The sequence below is a fragment of the Mizuhopecten yessoensis genome, unplaced genomic scaffold (genome assembly GCF_002113885.1).
Source record: "Mizuhopecten yessoensis strain PY_sf001 unplaced genomic scaffold, ASM211388v2 scaffold6823, whole genome shotgun sequence".
Classification (NCBI taxonomy): Eukaryota; Metazoa; Mollusca; class Bivalvia; order Pectinida; family Pectinidae; genus Mizuhopecten; species Mizuhopecten yessoensis.
In genome coordinates this window covers 17,585-35,399 of record NW_018406742.1, presented here as the reverse complement: position 1 = coordinate 35,399, position 17,815 = coordinate 17,585, and the positions used below count along the sequence as shown (strand labels likewise).

General features: G+C 37.7%; 2 protein-coding genes across 2 annotated transcripts; both read left to right on the top strand.

Moving 5' to 3' along the window:
- Positions 1-251: 251 nt before the first annotated feature.
- On the top strand, positions 252-1,886 carry LOC110452701. The gene has a single exon (XM_021501355.1). The coding sequence runs from the start codon at positions 252-254 to the stop codon at positions 1,884-1,886; it is 1,635 nt and encodes a 544-aa protein (XP_021357030.1).
- Positions 1,887-12,403: 10,517 nt separating this feature from the next.
- LOC110452700 lies at positions 12,404-13,012 on the top strand. The gene has a single exon (XM_021501354.1). The coding sequence runs from the start codon at positions 12,404-12,406 to the stop codon at positions 13,010-13,012; it is 609 nt and encodes a 202-aa protein (XP_021357029.1).
- The last annotated feature ends 4,803 nt before the right edge of the window (positions 13,013-17,815 follow it).

The window sequence follows — 17,815 nt, the reverse complement described above, 5'->3', positions numbered from 1 at the left end:
GACATTACTCAAGTACAAATCACACAAAGATAATGTGCAGGATAACACACATGTACACGGTACATAGATTAGGTTTTTGACCTAACGCCAGGAGTCTAGGACTTTATACTGTCTGTGGGTAAAATCACGTGATATACCCGTAACGAGGTAGTGTACAGTTAAAGTTTTACCGACATAACAACAAAAAGGTGGCAGTTCACAGTTCGTAGGCAAAATATTCCTTCAAATTCACTAAAGTGCCAACCCACACCATGGCAAGTAACAGGTCCGTACGGCGTGGCCAGGAGCCCGTTACATATACGTGTGCTTTGTGTGACAGTGAAGACGGGGTACGATGGTATTGCAACGACTGTCAGGAGAATTTATGTGACCGTTGTAAGGAATTCCATAAACGCGGACGGAAAACTAAAAACGATGACGTCGTGTCGATCGGGGAGGCTAACCGTCACGGCGACATGCCTGTACCAGAGGTATGTAAACTACACCCAGGTAAACTGTGTGATTTCTATTGTTCGGACTGCAACCTGTTGATTTGTTCGATGTGTTTATCTAAAACTCATAGACACCACAACTGGAAACGTTTTGAAGACGAATTTTCTATTAAAAAGCAACATTTCAAAGAACATATGACAGCGGTTTCTGTTAAAATAAAATATTTCAAGAACGAGACCTCAGAGCGACATCGTATTAACGAAGGGTTCAACGACAACATTGATACAATGAGGAAAGAGGTGAACTCTCAAAGGACGAAGTTAAAGGCAGAAGTAGATTATATCGCTGATGCAATACTCGCTGAATTATTGGCTTTAGAAAAAGAAGAATCAACCATGCACAAGAAAGATTGTCAAAGATCAGAGAAAAAAGTCGAAGAACTGACGCGTCTGCTTGAACCAGCGGAACTGACGAATACATCAAGCGTATCCTTGTTTGAAACAGAAAGGTCATTGAGGACAACTCTGTATGACGTTAATGTGAAATATGTCTCACCAAAACAACCAAGCTTTGTTACCGGAGGTATCGACCGCGTCCTGTTGACGAAAATGTTAGGTGAATTACACCACGAGAACCAGTATGAGAAGACAGACATCGACAGTAAACACGTACAACGTCTCTCTAAGTTTACTGTTACTCCACAAAATATAATACTCGGTATATGTCCAGTCGACGACCGTCACGTTTGGTTATCAGTACATCAATTCAAAGGTCTGGTACTGATTAACAGGAAGGGTGTGGTCATAGAGACAGTAAAACTGGACTTCTGTCCGTACAGAACCATCATGGTCGGGACAACAGACATACTTATGATCAGTTTTCCATGTAGTACATTTGTATATAAACTATCACTACACAACAAACAAGTGACAACATTTGCTGACATCAGACCACATGAGATAGGTGACATCAGCATCAACGAGAAGGACGAGGTGTTTGTTAGTACGGGTACACCGGACATAGTGGTACTGAATCAGTCAGGCACGATTGTGAGGAAGGTCACGACTGGATCAGAAACAATAAGGTACGTTGTCTGCTTGTCATCTGGACGTCTATGTGTAGTTCAAAAAGTTGGAGAAAGTTTTACTGATAAAGAGATAAAGATAACAGACGAGTCAGGTACCGTCATACAGACATGGACTGGGGAACTCGACAACGGTCAAAAGGTCGGTAGTAAGCAACTATGTAAGATGTCATGTGATAAGTACGATAGAGTGTTTGTACCAGACATCAGTAACAAGCAGGTGTACGTCCTACCGAGAAACGGCAAACAAGCTGTGTGTCTCCTGGACCGGAGACACGGAGTGGTGGGACCTTCAGCGGTGGGTGTGGACACGTGTGGTAACGTGTGGATCGGGTGTGTGGACGGTACTGTACACGTGATGGGACTGTAACATAAGGGAAATAGTAATATACGGTTCACTTGACCTCATGGTACAATAATTCGCGGTAATAGGACAAACATAAGTAACTCGATTGTTTGTACCAACCGATAAAACAAGATCATTGGAATGATCATCGAATTAGTGAGCTAGACTGAGGAGAGAAAGAGCAGCTCAGACAGAGACAGAGATAGAGTGACGGACAGAGAGGGAAACAAAAACAATATCTATAATTATGAGTTTTTGTATAAAATGTATCTTTATGGGTTGTTACTCGGAAAATTTCGTTATTGAATGAAATAAACACCCAAATACATTATATAAATTGGCTTTAGATTTGAATACTTTTCTTAGACCAAAGAAAAAATGTTTATTTCCGGTTACCTACCCTATACATTGTGCCTACCATAAACTTTTTTTATTAAGGTTTTCTTTTGCAATTTTAAAGGAAACACTGTTAAAGTATAAATCACTCTTGTGAATTTTTTTTTTTTTACCTACCCTAATTTTTTCAGACGTGTAACAGACCTGGTTTTTAGTGTTTTTTCGATTCATGTATCGATATATATATAGAGGATCGGTCATAAGTTTCCATTGATATTTGATTGATGATACAAGCGTTGGATTTTTCATTTTTGTGATCCTCTTGCGAACAAAGAAGAAAAATCCAAAACGAGTATCATCAATCTAATATGAAGCTTGGGAACGAAGGACAAGATTCTTTTTATCATTTAATACAAAGTAAACTGTATAATTGTGATCTGATACGAATGTTTTGCATTTGGCCGCCTCTGAAACGATGAAAATTGCGTCCGCTTCACAATGACGTGACGTCACATTGATTGTTCCTATTTAAGGATTTACCTTCTTAATGCGCACCATAGAATATGTTCGTTGCCAACTGCGTTCATATTACCATATACACCGTCATAATGAAGGTCAATACTTATATTTACATTCAAAAAATGTTCAAATGCTACATTCCACAGAAAAAAAGGTCGAAGCGGGTTGCAACCATAGTAACTACGGTAGCCGTGGTTACCAGGACAATATAGTTCCAGTGAATCCACATCGATATATGAGTAAATTTAGAAAATACGCAGTGAACAGCACCATTTGTTTCCCTTAATGGTTTTTCAATTTCAAAATATTTACAACGGTCGTCATGTACGTGCATTGTCACACTGCTCATGGAGTGACGCGGTTAGAACGAAGCCGCCATTGTTGACGTTACCGCCAAAGAAATTTGAATGTGCATCCATGGAATAAGAAGTTCGTCAGCATTGTTTTGTTGTATAATTGGACATAATGGATCCAATCATTGGTTGTCATTGGACTGTTATCTCGCTAAAGCGTTCACGGCGCCATATTTGAAACAAGCATCAATCTGCCGAGCCTTTTTTCACTGCGTATACGCACGGAATTAGATAATCTAAGTCCGTGGTATACGCTAATGTATACACAGTCAGAGTATACTAAGCTGAAGAAGGGAGACATGTAAATATTCGATTGTGACGTCATTTCCGGAGTGATAATACACATGTTACATAAACATAATTTATGTGATGGCTTTATGACACTGCATAACACGGTATTCATATGATAAAAACTATTATGACTATTTAACAACTATAAATTTAAGTGTGTGTTACATAGATGTTTACAAAATGTAATCAACCGGTAAATGTAATACAGGTTTGGTTGAGTTGTTTTATTAAGGATTGGTTGTCATATTTTTTACATGCATTGGTGTGTAACATACATTGGCTTACCTACATATTGAATGGTGCACGCTAGCGAACCATGTTAAATATGTAGGTAAGCCAATGTATGTTACACACCAATGCATGTCAAAAATATGACAACAAATACGTTACATTTTATGTTAATCAACTTACAGTTCACGCAGAAATAAAGACATAATATTAGCCTGAACATGTTTCAACGTCAGAGAACAGCCACCAGTTGACAGCGGAACAGTGCAATCTCCAACGTTACAGTTATGACTCATAAGCATAGCGACGTCACAATAGCCCAATGTATGTTATACGAAATAATTTAATCTTGCTTGTAACAATTATTTTCATTGGCTTAAAAAATTATGTTATCATCCCATAACGTTTGTAACGTCGCTTTTGATTGGTTGATACAGCGGCGTAATAATTTCTAAGAGAAAAGAGTCCATCAATAAAAGTGGATTTCCACAGGGATTGTGTATAGTAGATTAAATTATAAGGATTGACTTGAATATATTTTTTATGTTATGGAGCTATAACACAAAAAAAGCGGAGTGTACTCTCATCATAAACCTCCATAACATAAAAATATATTCAAGTTAATCCTTAAATAACATACATTGGGCCCGGTAGAAACATCAAGGCTCTGTGCAGTGGAAATGTAAAAATTACCTTGTAGTCTTGAAATGTAACAAGAATGACTGATATATTTTGATTTGTATTTACATTGTTATAACCTTTAAACAGACATATATAGATAATATGTTTTACGGCACCGCCGTTAGTGAGGGCGGAGCCAGGTTGTACTGTAAATGTATCGGAATATCGGTACTGTACTCTTTCAAGCATTGAGTGATGTGTTGAATGACTAAATCAGACCTACATGTATAGCTATACAGTGTATATTACAGTTAAGTTTCCTTTCTTGATTTCTTTTTGGCTGACAAGATGTTTGATATCTTGAAGTTTTCCGCCTAGGCGTATGATGACATGACATTAATGTGAGAATGCGAAAGGTTCATTAGACTCTATATAAGTAAAATAAAATAAGAAAAATATGCGATATCACAATTTTTGTCATTTTTCAATACCCATCATTGCAGCCCAGAGAGTCAATAGATCTATATATAATATATGTATTGTGGATGAATACATTTGTTTCAGCGACTTACTGACTATATGCTTTATATGTGTCTGCTTTATGTATAATTTTAGCAATAGAGAAAATGTATTGTTTCCTCAATTAAAAATTGAATCAGTTCAGCATATAAAACTGTATAGATATTTTTTTTAAATCGTGCAGATTTGTAAAACAGCAGATTTTCTTTTATGAATAAAAAATAGCTGTGAGATAGTAATCAAAAATGAAAATGTTACAATATCGTCTAGTCATCAGTTTCCGTGCGTTATGTATGTACACGCAGCCATTTTATCAAGCTATAACTCGTTATTACGTGACCTGCTGGACACACCACAAGGATATTTTGGGCGTTTGACCATTGTCTTTAAACTGACACAAAAATTACCGGAAGTTTGTCCGGGAAACATCAGAAATAATCACCGATTTAAAAAAAACACGCATAAATATGCAGTATTGCTTAATGCACTTTTTATCTTGCTCAAAATGAGCCCATATCTGAAAAAACAATGATATATTTCATTCATGACAAACGTAAGAAAAAGTTGTATGCAAATGTGGCCACATCTCCTCTCCGACTTTTTTCCACTTCCGAAGAGCCAAGGAGACATCTTATATCGATAAACAGTGTTTTTAATGAAACGTTAACGTTGTAATGCAATGAACTTCCAATTTTCACTAATTTTAAATAGAACAAAATGAGAAATAACTTACCATCAACCAAAACCGATATAATACTGCAGAAAAAAAATAATAACAGATTCTATATTATAACCAAATAAATATAATAAATGATTTTAAAAAAATACATGATTTCGTTCAATTTGACATCTTGAAAAATCAATTAAAAACTTATTTTGATAATTAATTTGACGATCAAAGATATTTTTTTGTATTCCAAACGCAGCTTTTGTTCTTGCAGGTCACTGTAGAGAAGTTCTTTTTAGTGTTTTCGAGTTATCTTTCTTTGAATAGTAAATCAAAATAGACAAACGGAAACATATGACGGCTACTTCCGACGGCTACTTCCGACGGGAGAAATTTGTTAAAAATTGTTTGTTCTAATTTTTCAAAGTACAGTTTTATGTTGCTAGTTTTTTGTTTCTATTAGTAGATTGTATACATGTTTATGACAGTCATCCGTAATTTCAACAGTTTTCTACCGATATGAGTACGAAATAACCGGTAACCCGAGGATATGTTTTCATTTTTTTCTTCTATTTTATTCGTGCAAAATATCAATAAAAAAATTCTTATGAAAATACTTGTATGTTTTTTTATCCTATCATTTTGCGTCTCTGTGATAAACTCCCTTTTTGTTAACAACCAGCACGGTGTTTTGTTGTTATTCCGTTTTCTAAATATATACTGCAATCTCTGCGTGATAGTCTCGTTCAACCAGACTCTTGTTGTCTGCGCAAGCGTCTGATTGAACGAGACTACAATGCCGATACAATACTTTTTCGACCGTTCAGAACTAGAGCAATGTAGCCGGTAACGTTATGTCAAGAGAATTTACATCTTTAACCGGAAAGTATCAAATATTTAAGTATACTATAGTTAGATATAAGTTTTAAATCTTACAAAAATGTAACGTTTGTTCGAGATTCGGCAAACGAGAACTTGTTTCGAGATCAAGATGGCGGAGACTACAGCGCGTGCGACTGGTGGCCATGTTACGACAAGTTTTTCAGTTCAATAGGTATTGTGAATAATCTTTATTTTTCTTACATACGTGTTACCTATAGGGAGAGCTTCGCTCTCACGGGCCCTTCGGGCCCGTGAGAGAGCTCCGCCCTCTATAACACTAAATAAAAGTTTTCATTGTATTACTGCTGTGTATTTGTTTGTTTGAACTATTTTAGGAATCTGGATATAGGTTTGATTAATCATCTTGTATTTTGTGTATATCGGAGTTTTTTTTTTATTTTGAATTCCTTTCTTGTCATTATCGTTATTTTTTATTTGATGAAAGAAGAAAAAAAAACTTTCCTGCTCCTTCTCGCTCCTCAGACAGAGATATCCCACGTCATACCCCATGCTAGATTTTTCTATCTCATCCGATCTGTCTTGTACCTTTACGTGACATTTCGCGGAATTTTTACACTGCGATGTATTCATCCGCGCGTTAACTGATTGAAATTGACAATTTGCATTATACATGTTCTGTTTCGTCGTTATATGTATAGATTTGATGTTGTTAGGTATTTGATGTTGTAGATAAAATATAATAGTGACTTTAAGGGGTCACGCTATTGTTCGTGATGTCATTTTATGACGTTTTGGGGTCAGGCAGGGTCATTGACGTCACTAACAATTGCCATCCGGGCTTCATATGCAAATGAGAAATGCGCGGACAGTTTACAACTTTACCAGAAGAGTAGCTGTTTTTATGGGTTTTAGGTAACAAGCAAGAAATAGAATCCATCCCTGATGTGAGGTAAGGATAAGGTAAATTCAAACCCTAGAAATAAAATATTGAGCAAAAGACCCCCGATCTTTATTAGTTTCATTTCCTACCTGGGGACAGTGCACATATACAGTCTATGTCTATAGCTGGATTTTGACTAATAACCCGAGTAAACAACACTCAAAACATTCGTATATTTTAAACCAACATAACAATGAACGACAAAAGGTAAATGTGTGCCCTTTAATTTGGTACGAAGGTGTTTAATTATACCATGCATGTTACATAGAAATGAATAAAAACCATTAAAATAGATTGCACAGATACTGCTAACAATTATTCAATCAAAGAAAAAGAACTGTATTTTATTCATATTTCACATTTCAAAGTACATTCTAATTCAGATATACGACTTCTGGAACATACTAACCACTAGGCATGAATACAACCAATACATGAAATGTTTATCACTTTTAAATACTGACCTCTGGAACCGTTAGGCATGAATACAAACAGGCTACGTATACATTTGCATCCAGCCAATATCTTTCGCAATTCCTTGGGGAGTGAGTAAACTGTTTGGTTTGGTTTGGTTTAGTATTGTTTAACGTCCTATCAACAGCTATGATCCTTAGCTTTTGGGAGGCTGCGATATGTTCGTGTTTGTCTCCTTGTGATAGCGCGGAACTAATGCCGCCTTTATAGTGCTACCTCACTGAACATACTACCGAAGACACCCAGCAGGACGCCCCACCCGGTCACATTATACTGACAATGGGCGAACCAGTCGTCCCACTCCTAAATTGCTGAGCGTTAAGCAGGAGTAGAAACTACCATTTTACAGACTCTGGTATGTATCGGCCAGGGGACAGAACCCAAAGCCCTCCTCACAGGGGCGAACGCTCAACTAAAGGCCAAAAGTGAGGCATTGTTAAGGGAGACATAAGGAAGAAGAGAAAAGATAAGATCCAAAATGTAGTCGCCTCTTACGATCATGCAATGGGGCAGCAGGTATAATTCTTACGCCAGCGGAATAACAAGTATCTTATTCAAAGATACAACACAGTGACGTGACGTGACTCGAACCCGTAACCCTTCGGTCACGAGCCCGTCGTCCTACCACTAGACTACCGTGCCTCCTTTTCTATGAGGAAAAGAAGAATACAAATAAACTCCCATCTATATATCGTGTACTGTATATTTTCACAATAAAATAATCCCAATTATACCTTCATTGTCAGTTCTTAAGACACAGCTGGCGACACACAAACAGGCCAGATACGAGGACATATCAGGAAGGGAGACGTGTGCAAATATAATCATGGATTATAGGGTTCACCAGGTCACATTCGGTATGATGACAGATAAAAACTATGTTCAGGCATCTTAATATTGAATCTAGAAATGTCAATCGACGTGGATTAAAAATGATTGCAGTCATCAGAATGAAACGTCACAAGACGTAAGGTGAAAGGTCATCAAACGTAAGGTGAAAGGTCATCAGAAGTAAGGTGAAAGGTCATCAGACTAAGGTTAAAGGTCATCAGACGAAAGGTAAAAGGTCATCAGACTATACAGGAAAATCAGAAACAAGAAAATGCTATAACTGATTATCAAGACAGGTTCAAACATACTTTAGGTTATAATTTATCAGGCCCCTGTGACCGGGCCTACGAGTAGTACTTACTATCAGGAAAGGTTCAAACATACTTACAGTGATAAAGTATCAGGCCCCTATGACCGGCCTAATTAGAGGTACTGATAATTAGGACAGGTTCAAACATACTTACAGTGATAAATTACCAGGCCCCTATGACCGGGCTAAAATCAGAGGTACTTATAATCAGGACAGGTTCACACATACTTACATTGATAAATTTGCAGGCCCCTGTGACCGTGCTTATAAGAAGTACCAATGTCTGGACAAACCATCAAAACAAGACTTCAGCTTTAGGTCCAAATATGCCCACAAAGACAAATTCTCAGGCCCCTGTGACCGGCTAAGGAGAGGTTTTTATCATCAAGACAGGTTCAAACATACTTGCAGTGATAAATTCTCAGGCCCCAATGACCAGGCTAAAATCAGAGGTGCTTATTTTCAGGACAGGTTCAAACATACTTATAGTGATAAATTCTCAAGCCCCTATGACCGGGCTAAAATCAGAGGTATTTATTATCAGGACAGGTTCAAACGTACTTATAGTGATAAGTTATCGGGTCCCTCTGAACGGGCTTACTTAAGCACAACTGTATCTATATTTGAACCAACTATAACTTTCGAGCGGTATTAAGTTTTTATCAATCAAAGAAAATGTACTGTTTTCTATTCATATTTCACATTTCAAAGTACATTCTAGTGCAGATATAAATGAAAAGTTTATCCCTTTTAAATACTGACCTCTAAAACATATTAACCGCTTGGCATTTACACAACCAGTCTACATTAAATTCATGACGTCATAGAGCTACGACATTTTGATGTGTGTAGTATGCGGTTGGGGGGGGGGGGGGGTGCTTTATACATTACGGGATGAAAGGAAATTTGGTATACAACTCACAGGCTGAAATCGTCTAGTCTATTTTCTAGGATATAATTTGGCTACTGAAGGATCCTGTAAACGGTCATGTCACAATTTATCATCAGTACTAGGTTACAAGTCGTATATTGCTCCTATCATTTAGACACAAATAGTTTTTATCTCTCGGATTCAACAGGTGTCATCAATATTTGACACTAGAATATATAGGCATTAGAGTGTTTAATACTTAAAATCTACTTAATTTTCATTAGGTATTTCAATTATCCCATAATGCATCGTAGTGTGCCAGGTAGATCAGTGTTGACATTACTTGTCAGACTTTGTAGTCGTGTATATTCCACTCAGTACAATTCATAGCTGAATGAATTGTTAAGGACTCGAACAAGGGGAGCAAACTCGTTATAACTTACTGTATACCCTAATCTTATGTTGATACTTTTGTTATTTGCGCTATATTTACAGTGTAGATTATAAATGGTATCAGGACGAGTCTGACTACATAACACATATCGTTTTACATAATACTAGACTGACCAGTCTTTACGTACAATTCTATAACTCCTGAAACGGAAAGACCTCTCTGATCCTTTTGTGTCAGTTATAATACCCCGTTCACATATCGATACACGTACATATCGATACACGTGCAATGCTGATTTGTTTGGAAACAGATTTTGTCGGTTTGTTATACAGTACTTTTATAGTTTGAAGGTATGTGAATAATGTAAGATGTTAATGGCTTCCTCCTCCCATCTCTCTCTCTCTCTCTCTCTCTCTCTCTCTCTCTCTCTCTCTCTCTCTCTCTCTCTCTCTCTCTCTCTCTCTCTCTCTCTCTCTCTCTCTCTCTCTCTCTCTCTCTCTCTCTCTCTCTCTCTCTCTCTCTCTCTCTCTCTCTCTCTCTCTCTCTCTCTCTCTCTCTCTCTCTCTCTCTCTCTCTCTCTCTCTCTCTCTCTCTCTCTCTCTCTCTCTCTCTCTCTCTCTCTCTCTCTCTCTCTCTCTCTCTCTCTCTCTCTCTCTCTCTCTCTCTCTCTCTCTCTCTCTCTCTCTCTCTCTCTCTCTCTCTCTCTCTCTCTCTCTCTCTCTCTCTCTCTCTCTCTCTCTCTCTCTCTCTCTCTCTCTCTCTCTCTCTCTCTCTCTCTCTCTCTCTCTCTCTCTCTCTCTCTCTCTCTCTCTCTCTCTCTCTCTCTCTCTCTCTCTCTCTCTCTCTCTCTCTCTCTCTCTCTCTCTCTCTCTCTCTCTCTCTCTCTCTCTCTCTCTCTCTGGTAAGTGTTATTAAATTCTTTGTACATTACTTCCTTTGAAATTTTGCTGTCAACTCAAAATCCTTACATTTTTATTTGAAAGTGATGTAAAATCTTGATAAAAACTGGTCATTTACTATAGTAGGTAGTTTACACAGCATCATGAGAACACTCGTGATTCTGTTTCAATAGTTATAATGCTTGGTTGTAGGGACATTACTCAAGTACAAATCACAAATAAATTGTGCAAGGTAACACACATGTACACGGTATGTCCTATACACACATTATATGAGTTTTAAGTATGATAGCAAGATTAGGAGTTCGGGACTTCATACTTTATACTGTCTGTCGGTAAAATCATGTGATATACCCGTAACAGACACAACAACAAAATGGTGGCAGTTCACAGTTTGTAGGCAATGAATTCCATCAAACGCACTAAAGTACCAACACCATGGCAAATAGCAGATCCGTACGGCTTGCCCAGGAGCCCGTTACCTACACGTGTTCTTTGTGTGACAGTGAAGAAGGGGTATGATGGTATTGCAACGATTGTCAGGAGAATTTATGTGACCGATGTAAGGAATTCCATTCACGCAGAAAGAAAACTAAAAACGACGACGTCGTGACGATCGGGGAGGCATACCGTCAAGGCGACAAGCCTGTACCAGAGGTATGTAAACTACACCCCGGTAAACTGTGTGATCTTTTCTGTTCGGAGTGCAACGAGTTGATTTGTTCGATATGTTTATCTAAAACTCATAAACACCACAACTGGAAACATTTTGAAGACGGATTTTCTATTAAAAAGCAACATATCAAAGAACATATGACAGCAATTTCTGTTAAAATAGAACATTTCAAGAACGAGACATCAGAGTGACATCGTGTTAACGAAGGGTTCAACGACAACATTGATACAATGAGGAAAGAGGTGAAGTCTCAAAGGACGAAGTTAACGGCAGAAGTAGATTATATCGCTGATGCAGTCCTGGCCGAGTTATCATCTTTAGAAAAAGAAGAATCAACCATACACAAGAAAGAGTGACAACGTTCAGAGAAAAAAGTCGAAGAACTGACGCGTCTGCTTGAAGAAGCAGAAATGACGAATACATCAAGCGTATCCTTGTTTGAAACATAAAGGTCTTTGAGGACAACTCTGCCCCTGTATGACCAAAACCACCAAGCTTTGTTACCGGTATCGACAGCGTCCTGTTGTCGAAAATTTTAGGTGTATTACACCACAAGAACCAGTACGAGAAGACAGCTATCGACAGTAAACACGTTCAACGTCTCTCTAAATTTACTGTTACTCAACAGAATAAAATACTCGGTATATGTCAAGTCGACGACACTCACGCGTGGTTATCAATATACCAATACCAGGGTCTGGTACTGGTTAACAGGGATGGTGTGGTCAAATCGACAGTAAAACTGGACTTCTGTCCGTACAGAATCGCCATGGTCGGGACAACAGACATACTTATAATCAGTAATCCAGTTAGTACATTTGTATATAAACTATCACTACACAACCAACAAGTGACAACATTTGCTGACCACAGACCACATGAGGTAGGTGACATCAGCATCAACGAGAGGGACGAGGTGTTTGTTAGTACAGCTACACCAGACATAGTGGTACTGAATCAGTCAGGCACGACTATAAGGAAGGTCACGATTGGATCAGAAACTATAATGCTCGTTGTCTGCTTGTCATCGGGACGTCCGTGTGCAGTTCAAACAATTGGAGGACGTTGGACTGATAGAAAGATAAAGATAACAGACGAGTCAGGTACAGTAATACAGACATGGACAGGTGAACTCAACAACGGTCAAAAGGTCGGTAGTAAGGGCCTCTGGAAGATGTCATGTGATAAGTACGATAAAGTCTTTGTACCAGACTTCAGTAAAAATCAGGTGTACGTCCTACCGAGAGACGGCAAACAAGCTGTGTGTCTCCTGGACTGGAGACACGGAGTGGTTCAACCTACTGTGGTGGGTGTGGACACGTGCGGGGACGTGTGGATCGGGTGTTTTGACGGTACCGTACACGTGATGAGACTGTAACATGGGGAAATAGTAATATACGGTTCACTTGACTTCGTGGTACAATAATTCGCGGTAATAGGACAGACATAAGTAACTCGATTGTTTGTACTAAGATCAACGAATTAGTGAGCTAGACTGAGGCCTTTGTTGTGTGTTTTTATGAATTTTTCTGTTATTTGGAATTATTCCATTCTATCGGAGAGGGAGACAAACACAACAGGTTTTTGCCAGTTATTATGGTAAAGGGCCCCTGAACAGGCATTGGAAAATATCATCGGCATTTGGCAAAAATTGGGAAATATCATCAGTGATCCCACATGCACAGATTCGAGAACATATCATAAGTTTTGAGAAATAAAACCTGCAATGTGAAAAAAATTACAAAAAGTTTTCCTATAGCTGCTTACAGTAAAATGTATAGCAATAAATAAGCACATCAATTTTCAGTGTTTTTGTTGATTCAATTTCAATTTTCCGTTGTTTATGTATTTTGAATGCTCTTTCATGGACGTTAATACTTTGAACGTTGCACATATAACGACTGGAAACTTGCATAAAAATGCTTTTTATTTTATCTAATACGGAAAATTAAGACTAAAATTGGGAAAATACAGGGTCATTTTTCAATTGGATATGGGTCCCCGTACCGGACCCTATAAACACATTGCAAAACCACTGCACAATATCAATATTTATGAGTACTTTGTATAAAATGTATCTTTATGGTTTGTTACTCGGAAAATTTCGTTTCCAAATGACTTAAACATCCAAATAGATAATATTTACTCGCTTTAGATTTGAATACTTTTCTTAGACCGATGCAAAAAAATGTTTATTTCCGGTTACCTACCCTCATCCTTGATATCCAGGGGTTACGCTCACTTTCGCTCTTAACAACCCTGGAATATGTCATAGCAAAATTGAAAGCACGTGGCTAGATCTCGGGTAAAAATTCCTAACCAATCACTAGGCTGATGTTTGTTCTCTGAAGGTTACAGAGGAGCGACGCCCGGCTTCATAGCCAGAAAGTTTTACCGTTACGTGACTGCGAGATTCTTTTGATGTACAAGGATCAAACTAGCCTTCTCGTCTCGTCCACAAGGTGCTGCAAAGTGAGCCTTCGAGTTTCCAAAGACATATTCCAGGGGTGCAGAGAGCGAAAATGAGTGTAACCCCTGAATATCTTAGACTATCGTACACGCGGTAAAAAAAAAAGAGGTCAATCCTCATATTTCATCAATAGGAAACAATGGTCTCCAAGGAATCTCACTGTATATACGGTAATTTATACGCAGTCACGGTTTACACAGCTTCAATGGGAGCGAAGGTAAATATATCGATATATGAGTAAATTGAGAAAATACGCAGTGAACAACATTTGTTTCCCTTCATGCTTTTTTTAAATTTCAAAATAAGCAATGTGAGAAGCCATTCCAACTTTTCTATTCATTTACAACGGTCGTCATGTACGGGCATTGACACACTGCTCGTGGAGTAACGGGGTCAGAACGAAGCCGCCATTGTTGACGTTACTGCCAAAGAAATTTGAATGTGCATCCATGGAATAAGAAGTTTGTCAGCATTCTTTTGGACATAATGGATTCCGAATATGTTCTATGTATCTAGATGGTGAATGATCTAAGCATTGGTTGTCATTGGACTATTATCTCGCTGAAGCATGAACGGTGCCATATTTAAGTATCCATCCGCCGAGCATATTTTTCACTGCGTATACGCTAATTAATACGCAGTCAGAGTTTACTAAGCTGAAGAAGGGAGACATGTACATATTCGATTGTGACGTCATTTCCGGAATGATATTACACACGTTACATAAACATAATTTATGTGATTGCTTTATGACACTGCATAACACGGTATTCATATAATAATAACTATTATCACTTTTTAGCAACTATTAATTAAAGTGTATTACACATAATGTTTACAAAATGTAATCAACCGGTAAATGTAAGGTAATACAGGTTTGGTTGAGTTGTTTTATACCTTGTAGTATTGAAATGTAACAAGAATGACTGATACATTTTGGTTTGTATTTACATTGTTATAACCTTTAAACAGACATATATAGATATTACACTAAATAAAAGCTTTCATTGTATTACTGCTGTGTATTTGTTTGTTTAAATTATTTTTAGAATCTGGATATAGGCTCGATTTTTCATCTTGTATTTTGTGTATTTAGGAGGGTATTTTTTAATTTTAAATTCCTTTCTTTTCATAATCGTTATTTTTCATTTATGAAAGTAGAAGAAAAACTATCCTGTTTTCAACAATAACAATACTTTCTTTTGTAAATCAACAAAAAATGATTTTTCAGAGGAAAAAAGTAAGGTGAAGTTAAGTAAGTAATAAGGTAATAGACTTCCAGAGACTTCTATCCCACCTATATATACCACTATCGTGGGAATGACATTTTCATCTGCATTGATATAAACTTCTAAATCGTCTTATGATACTTCCTATGCATCGGGACAGGTCTGAATAAACCTACTGAAATATATTCTCAGGCCCCCTAAGGCCTTAATAAAAGTTTTCACCATGCCTATATCTGACAAAAATATGCAGAAGATAATGGAGGATATGAAACTTAAAGAGAATTTCTTTGTATGTGAAATGGAATACAACTATCGCCAATATATTTTCTTATCTATATAAGTTTCATTTACTACCCTGGGACACTACAGTGCACATATATGTCTATAGCTGGATTTTGACTAAAACCCGAGTAAATAACACTCAAAACATTAAATCGGATATGAAACTTAAAGAGAATTTCTTTGTATGTGAAATGGAATACAACTATCGCCAATATATTTTCTTATCTATATAAGTTTCATTTACTACCCTGGGACACTACAGTGCACATATATGTCTATAGCTGGATTTTGACTAAAACCCGAGTAAATAACACTCAAAACATTAAATCGGATATGAAACTTAAAGAGAATTTCTTTGTATGTGAAATGGAATACAACTATCGCCAATATATTTTCTTATCTATATAAGTTTCATTTACTACCCTGGGACACTACAGTGCACATATATGTCTATAGCTGGATTTTGACTAAAACCCGAGTAAATAACACTCAAAACATTAAATCGATTGTACAAACACTGCTGACAATTATTCCATCAAAGAAAATGAACTGTATTTTATTCATATTATACATTTCAAAGTACATTATTCTTATTCAGATATACGACTTCTGGTACATTAACCGCTGGGCATGAATACAACCAGTCAACATTAAATCAATGACGTCATAGAGCTACGACATTTTGGGTGTGTGGGTGTGTGGGTGTGTGTAGAGGGGGGAGCTATATTCTGTACGGACAATCAATCATTTCATCAATGTATTTAGATAGTATTTCACATTTCAAAGTACATTCTAATTCAGACATACAAAAAATGTTTATCACTTTTAAATACTGACATGTTAAAGGTCACATATATTATGTAAATTACCGAGATGAGTCATAAATAGTCAAAAAAGGTTTGGTTTGTTTGTGTTTTACGTCCTTTTAACAGCTATGGTCAATAAAGGACATGCCAGGTTTTGGAGGCGATGGAAAGCCGGAGTTCCCGGAGAAAAAGCAACGACCTACGGACAGTACTTGGCGACTTCCCCACGTAGGTATCGAACCCGCAAACCAGGTTGAAGGGCTAGTGGTAGCAGAATAGCAGACGCCTTCACCACTTGGCCACCGCGGTCCCTGAGTAAAAAATGGAGCTCATCAGAGATAAAGAACAAGTTGTGAAATGTCACCAGAGACAAAGAACAAGGGGTGAAAGGTCAACAGAGACAATGAACAAGGGGTAAAAGGTCAACAGAGATAATGAACAAGGGGCAAAAGGTCACCAGAGATAAAGAACAAGTGGTGAAAAGTCACCAGAGATAAAGAACAAGTGGTGAAAGGTCACCAGAGATAAAGAACAATGGGTTAAAGGTCAACAAAGACAATGAACAAGGGGTAAAAGGTCACCAGAGATAAAGAACAAGTGGTATAGGTCACCAGAGATAAAAAATAACCAATGGTTTAAAGGTCAACAGAGACAGTGAACCAGTGATAAAAGGTCACCAGAGATAAAGAACAAGTGGTGAAAGATCAACAGAGACAATGAACAAGGGGTAAAAGGTCACCAGAAGTAAAGAGGTTATAAGAGGTAAGTGAAATATTACCAGACAAGGTGAAAGGAAGACAGGGGCTAGGTGAAGGATCCTAAAGGGTCACCATAACAAAATGAAAGGTCAACAGAGGTGAGCAAAGTTCATACGGGTATCAGGGAAAGGTCGCCAGAAAAAAGGGTGAAAGGTTATCAGGATTAAGTTAGAATGTTGTCAGAGTTAAGGTGAAAGGTCACATTATTTAGGGAGAAGGTCACCAACGATAAGGTAAAATGTCAGCAGAATAAATATTGCGAGCAATCCTAAGTCCCCAACTCTGTGTTATGTTGGGACAAGGTACCCGGTTTTAATTGCGACATTCTACCGTCCCAAGATGTACACACATACATTGTTTGGCAATCGGAGTTGACATTTTACATGAAAGTTGTCCCGGACAAAGTTACAAACGGTGTGAAAAGAGCCATAACTCTGGATATTCATTGAGTCTGATTTCAGTTCGAGACACTTTGCCATCTCAATAGTTACTCACATACAGCATACATTGTCCTTGAAAATAAATGTATAAGTTCCAAATAAAGCCACGCACTGTTGGACGGACTGACGGACGAACTAATGGACGGAGTGCATACATATCGTCCTCTCGTTGGTATCATTGGGGACTTGTGATTTG